The 6,000-nt window shown below is 50.5% G+C and overlaps 1 protein-coding gene across 1 annotated transcript; it reads left to right on the top strand.

Annotated features, from left to right (window-relative positions):
• Positions 1 to 327: 327 nt before the first annotated feature.
• Positions 328 to 4,928, top strand: STBD1 (starch binding domain 1). Its single transcript, XM_045473699.1, has 2 exons — positions 328 to 677; positions 3,035 to 4,928. The coding sequence occupies exons 1-2, from the start codon at positions 476 to 478 to the stop codon at positions 3,892 to 3,894; spliced, it is 1,062 nt and encodes a 353-aa protein (XP_045329655.1). The 5' UTR covers positions 328 to 475; the 3' UTR covers positions 3,895 to 4,928.
• Positions 4,929 to 6,000: the final 1,072 nt, after the last annotated feature.

Below are 6,000 nucleotides of genomic sequence, written 5' to 3'. Positions count from 1 at the left end.
GCCGCTGAGAGGCTACGGGGAGGAGGCGCCGAGGCGCCGAGGCGCCGGGCGCAGGCTGAAGCGCGACCCGACCCTGCGGGCAGCTGGAGCGGGGAGGAACGGCGGTGGGGCAGAGCCCGGCCGGCGCGCGGCAGCTGTGCGCACTTGGGCTCTTTCCGCGCGCGGGCCACACGTGGAACGGGGCACCCGGGCGCTCGGCCGCCAGCCGCGGGGCGGGGTCGGGAATGAATATGCTGGAAAAGGAGGGCGCCCGAGTCTCCGCCCGGCCGGAGCCTGGGGCTGCAGCCCCGGGGCGGGAAGCGGGGCGGGGCTGGGAAAGTTGAGTATTAGTCGCCGTGGGCTGGGCTCCGCGCAGGAGCGCCGGCCGCCGGGACCGTAGAAGGCTGGGCCGGGCGGGGTAGGTGTGGCTCTGCCTGCGTGACCCGAGTCCGGGTTCCCGGTCGCCGTCGTCTCCCGCAGCTGCGGCCTCTCAGCCATGGGCGCCGTCTGGTCGGCCCTGCTGGTCGGAGGGGGCCTGGCCGGAGCGATTTTCGTTTGGCTGCTGCGGGACGCGGGGAATGAGAGCGACGCGGAGCGGAACGCCCCTCAGGGGGAGGCTGCGGCTCCGGGAAGCGATCAGGGTGGCGGCGGGGGACCGAGCCCTGTACCTTCCAGGCGGGAGCTGGTCACCAAAGCAGGTATTCTTCCTCCCACGTCTCGAGGGCAGATCTGCCATGGGGGTTTTGGAGTTCACCGAGGGAGGAAAAAAAACCCACCTGGAGTTTTTCTCTTGGCCCTTTCCCCCGACTAACCTCCCCTACCCCGGGCAGGACCCTCCCCACGCCTCTCATTTTTTTCCCAGGCTAGTGCGCACGCGCCGGGCAGGTTTCTCGCCCTCCTCGGAGGCTCCGAAGGTTCCCCGATCCATCGTCCGAGGGCAGCGCGGGCAGAATCTCTACCCTGGGCGCCCGCCCCCGAGGACCCCGAGGGGGATGGGCTCCTTTGCGTGGCTGCGCTTGGCGCAGTGCGGGCGGCCGCGGCGGTGGCGGCGCCCCTTCCGGGCCTTACAAAGGGCATGCCTAGGTTCAGAGAGATCCTACAACCCTCTTCAATCTCAGACCGAGCAGGGACACTTTCTCAGTCCCAATCCCATAACCTCACGTCCTCCCCTACCTCACCCCATGGAGGAGCTGGGTCTGGGAACTAACTCCCAGGAGCTGAGCACCTCCCGCTATCTGGATGCTTCTGTCAGGAAGGCAAAGTTCAGGTTGGACTGTGGCCAGGAAGGCCTCAGCTGAAGCCCTAGGGCTGTATGCTGGCTGCCCATTTCAGAGCCGTGGGACCCAAAAGCATAGGGTTGTCTAATGCCCCGGGAGGGGACCTACCTAATAGGGCACCCAACTCCAATGAGTAGAATTGACATCCAGGTTTACATGTGTACATGTTAGAGACCGTGCTACACAAAGTAAGAGGACTGGCAGAAAACCTTAGCTCCCAGTGCCCTCCCTTGGCCAGCTGCCCGTGCCTGGACTCCAGCCGAGCGGTGAAAATGACATCTGGGAACTTTATTTTTAGTGGAGTCGGTGTTCATGTGTAGCCATTTGAAAGACTGCCTCTGTTCCTTTCCTGCGATTGGTTTGAGATGAGCAGAGAGCTCCTCCGTCTTCATGAAGCCAGTCTCATGTTTTAGGTTGAAAGATTGAGAATTCAGGGCAATGTTATTACGTCTCACAACTCCACCATTAAAAGGAGATAAAATTAAACAAGGCCAACCCCCACCCCCAAAAGAAAGAGACCCTCCCATCTATGCTGATTGTATGACTTGGGACACTTCCATCTTGTAGGGAACTATCCCGACTGTCAGTGAGGTGGCCAAGAAGGAAACTGAGCCTTTAGGGAGCTTGGATTGTGTACTGTAAGAACGTGTTTTTTAAAAGTGTACAATGGGAGGGGATGTAAAAAGCCTCTGTTTTGTTAAAAAGGTTTACTTTATTTATTTGAGAGAGACAGAGACCACACAAGTGGGAAAGGGGCAGAGAGGGAGGGTGAGAGAATCCCAAGCAGGCCCACAGTGCCATCGCAGAGCCCGCGAGGTGGGGCTCAAACTTATGAAACTGTGAGATCATGACCTAAGCCGAAACCAAGACTAGGAAGCTTAACCAACTGAGCCATCCAGGCCCCCCAAGGTTTACTTCTGATGCATATGGGGTTGGCAAGGAGAAACCAGCCCTCTCCCCCTACCCTCACCCCCAATCCTTATTCAATGATGCACTGCTATCCTCTGTATCTCCCCCCCGCCCCTTCCCCAGCCCCCCAACCATAGCAACAGCTGCTGTGGATCTGCCCACATCTGTGAGAGCTGATCCCTGGGCTGCTGACAGTTCCTGGGAGTACAGGTATACTCGTAGGGTCTGTAGGGTAGCTGTGTGGATCTTTGCCCCACAGGCTAGACAGCATTTTCTGCTGATAGAAACCAAACTTGGCTGTATGCCAATAAAGCCTGGACTGCAGAGATCAAGGACCATGACAGGGTTAAACTGCTGCCTCTACAACTGGCCACTTCATTTACATTCTTGTGTGAGCACACGGACACTCCCAGATGTGCCTTTTATTGTTGCATATACATGGATGTTCTTAAAGCGTGCTGTTAGTTCAGTTAGTGTCTTAACTAGGTAATTAAGCACTTGCTTTTTTAAAAAAAATTTTTTTTTTCAACGTTTATTTATTTTTGGGACAGAGAGAGACAGAGCATGAACGGGGGAGGGGCAGAGAGAGAGGGAGACACAGAATCGGAAACAGGCTCCAGGCTCTGAGCCATCAGCCCAGAGCCTGACGCGGGGCTCGAACTCACGGACCGCGAGATCGTGACCTGGCTGAAGTCGGACGCCCAACCGACTGCGCCACCCAGGCGCCCCTTAAGCACTTGCTTTTAATAGAGATGGATTTCGTGAACTGCAGATAGATTAGTGGTAAAGTCTTCAATAAACCGATTTTCTTAGCCTTTTTTCTCACATGAACTGCCTAACACTATTACATTTTTCCTTTTGCTTTTTAGAGCATCTTCAAGAAAGCAATGGATGTTTGGTTTCAGAGACCAAAGACCATGGTAACCTGCAGGAAGCAACATGGAGACGGCAGAGTCCTTCTGGAAAAGACGGTGATTGTGACAGTTCAAGAGAGCATGTTCCTTCTGGACAGTTTCCAGACACAAAATCTCTAGCTACATCTGAGACTGGTGACTCTAGCGGTTCCTCTGCAGTTTCAAGAAATGAAAGGCTTCAGTCTCCTCTGGCAGAATGGGGATTCCAGAAAGGACAAGAGACACTCGCTAAAGCAGCTCCGTGTTTTGCCGAAAAGTTGTATTCTAGCAACCTGGTCGTTGACAGAGGGAAAGAAGTGAGCCTTGCCGAGTTGAGCAGTCAGGACCGGGCTGACAATGAGGACTGGGAAATGGTGTCCAGGCACTCATCTTGGGGAGATGTTGGTTTGGGTGGCGGTCTTGAGGCTCCAGTGTTAAGCCCAAACCAGGGAATGGACTGTGGCAGAAGCACTCTTATGGAACCAAGAGGTCAGGAAATGGATGTGAAACGCAAAAAGCGGGTAGCAATGTCTTCAGAGTCTCAGCAAGTTAGTATCAGGTTCCAGGTCCATTATGTCACAAGCACTGGTGGGCAATTCATTGCAGTAACTGGAGACCATGAGAGTCTTGGGAGGTGGAACACTTACATCCCACTCCAGTATAGCAAGGACGGGTTCTGGTCTCACTCTGTGTCCCTGCCAGCAGATACAGTGGTGGAATGGAAGTTTGTAGTGGTAGACAACGGGAAAATTACCCGCTGGGAAGAATGCAGCAATAGGTTCCTGGAGACTGGCCGTGAGGATAAAGTGGTACAAAAGCGGTGGGGGATTCAGTGATTCAGTTTTCAAAGTACTAGAGAGGCTATTTGTGGAGCACACTGAATAATTTTAAATAAAGGAAGTATAACTCCAAATATAGCCATCAGAGTTGTTTCAAATTTGCTAGCGGCTTTTGTCTAATGTGCAGAAATACATATGTAGGTATATGCTTTCGGTGAGCATGGACTTTTTTTTCCCCTGTGGCATCGATGGGTGGGTCTTTGCTGATCCATCGTTATTTCAGAGCTTAGTCCTCTTGGGGAGTGACTTGGCTAAGCTTCAGGTGTGGACTGGCCAGAGCACGCAGAAACCAACCAGCTGCACAGGGTTCAAGCTTGAGCCTTTGGGTGACCCTTAAACCAAGAGAGTGAAACGCGTCTCATTCATAAAGAGCTGCCTTCCTACTGGTACAACTGGAGAAACTCCTTACTACGTGCACACTCTATATCTAAAAATAGTTAATGCCATATGGAACTGTGAAAAAAAAATACGGTCACAAGAGGTGGTTAGCAAGGATCTGAGGTTATACGTTAAGACTCCCCAGTGTTTGTTTTGTTTTTGTTTTTTTGCTTGATTTTATGTGCTAGCCCCGGTTTGAAAGTAGCAAGTAAGTCTTTGTCTTAATGATTGCAGACCGGTGTAGAAACAAGGGGCCTAGTCCGGGTCTGTCATTGGGAGGAGACCGCGAAGAGAGGAAGTGCGAACTGGATGAAGGTGTGGGCTGAGCTAGGTGGCCTGAGTGATGCCTCTTAGAGGGCTGGGGGGTCCAGGTATAGCCTGACTGCAGAGAAGACAGACACAGCCATCATTTACCTCCAGGGCTTTTGCAGGACTGCCCCACCCCCACCCCTCCTGTCTCACAGGGGGTCTGGACTGACAGAAGGACTGTCCCATAGCAATCATTTCCCCTGCCCTTCCCTTTCATACCAGTAGCTCTCCTGGGTAACAAAACTGTAATAGGACAGTGACACACAGGTACATCCTTGTTCTGAGAAGAAGTAAGACATTTAAACTTTATTATACTGAATAAAACCCGAGTTTTAATATCTTCATTAAATGTCTGAATTATTTGTCTAAATCTTGGTACCATAATAGCTTAGATATAAAATGCCAATATTTTCCTCCACTAGTAACAGATGCATAGAAAAAATCAAGACGCAAGAGAGGTCCGTTTTCTCCTCTCTTTGGGGAAAACATTTTAGAACTTTTTAAAAACTTCACCATTATTTGGAGGGATATTATGCATGCTTGTACTCGAAAATGAGCTTTTATATGTTAAAACAACTTGTAGTAAGTATAACATCGTTTGGCAAAACAGTGTTTAATCCTGGTTACAGGTGGTGTTTGCTGAAAAGGGCATAAACTCAAAAGAAAATAGAAAGTGCTTATAAGAACTATGATAGCTTTTGGCTCCTAGCATGTATATGTAAAATCCACATATGCTTTTCATATACTTTATAATGAATTTCACACTCTACCACTGAGGTCTTCAGAGGGCATTTACTATTACTGCACAAAATGCCCCAGCATTTCTATTAGGTAAAATTTAAAGTAAAACAGTTTGCAATAAAAATTTCTTTAGAGTTCTTTCACTAGCAATTTTATCATTACCTGATGAAATAAAAATCTTTCAGTAAAACCAATTGAGGTAAGAGATACATATATTAAAGTTCATACTAAAAATTTTTTTTAATGTTTATTTTCGAGAGAAAGAGCGCAGGTGGGGGAGGGGCAGAGAGAGAGGGAGACAAAGAATCCGAAGCAGGTTCCAGGCTCTGAGCTGGGCTCCAACCCATGAGCCGTGAGATCATGACCTGAGCTGAAGTCGGACACTTAACCGACTTAGCCACCTACGTGCCCCTTAAAGTTCATATTTAAAAAAATATATTGTAAAATCGGACATGCTTAGCATGTTAACACTGTCATTTAGAGGAGAAACAGGAGGATTTAGTCACTATTATCTGCACCGGTTGGGACTAATGCCGCTGCTGTCACAGACACCATGCATGTTAAGAAGGCTGCACCAGAAGCCTGTTTCTTGCTCACTAAATAATCAGCAGTGGGTATTTCTGGCAGGAGGGCAGCTCTCCCTGCAGATTGTTGCCCAAGCTGCTTCTGTCCTGC

This window comes from Leopardus geoffroyi, chromosome B1 (assembly GCF_018350155.1).
Source record: "Leopardus geoffroyi isolate Oge1 chromosome B1, O.geoffroyi_Oge1_pat1.0, whole genome shotgun sequence".
Taxonomy (NCBI): domain Eukaryota; kingdom Metazoa; phylum Chordata; class Mammalia; order Carnivora; family Felidae; genus Leopardus; species Leopardus geoffroyi.
The sequence above is the reverse complement of the archived record's forward strand: the minus strand, read 5'-3'. Positions and strand labels throughout refer to the sequence as shown.

What these genes read in the sequence shown, in the direction of transcription:
- STBD1 (XM_045473699.1), top strand. Translation starts at nt 476, where the DNA reads ATGGGCGCCGTCTGGTCGGCCCTGCTGGTCGGAGGGGGCCTGGCCGGA. An exon ending in GGAGCTGGTCACCAAAGCAG is followed by an intron (nt 678 to 3,034) that starts GTATTCTTCCTC and finishes TTTGCTTTTTAG; the next exon opens with AGCATCTTCAAGAAAGCAAT.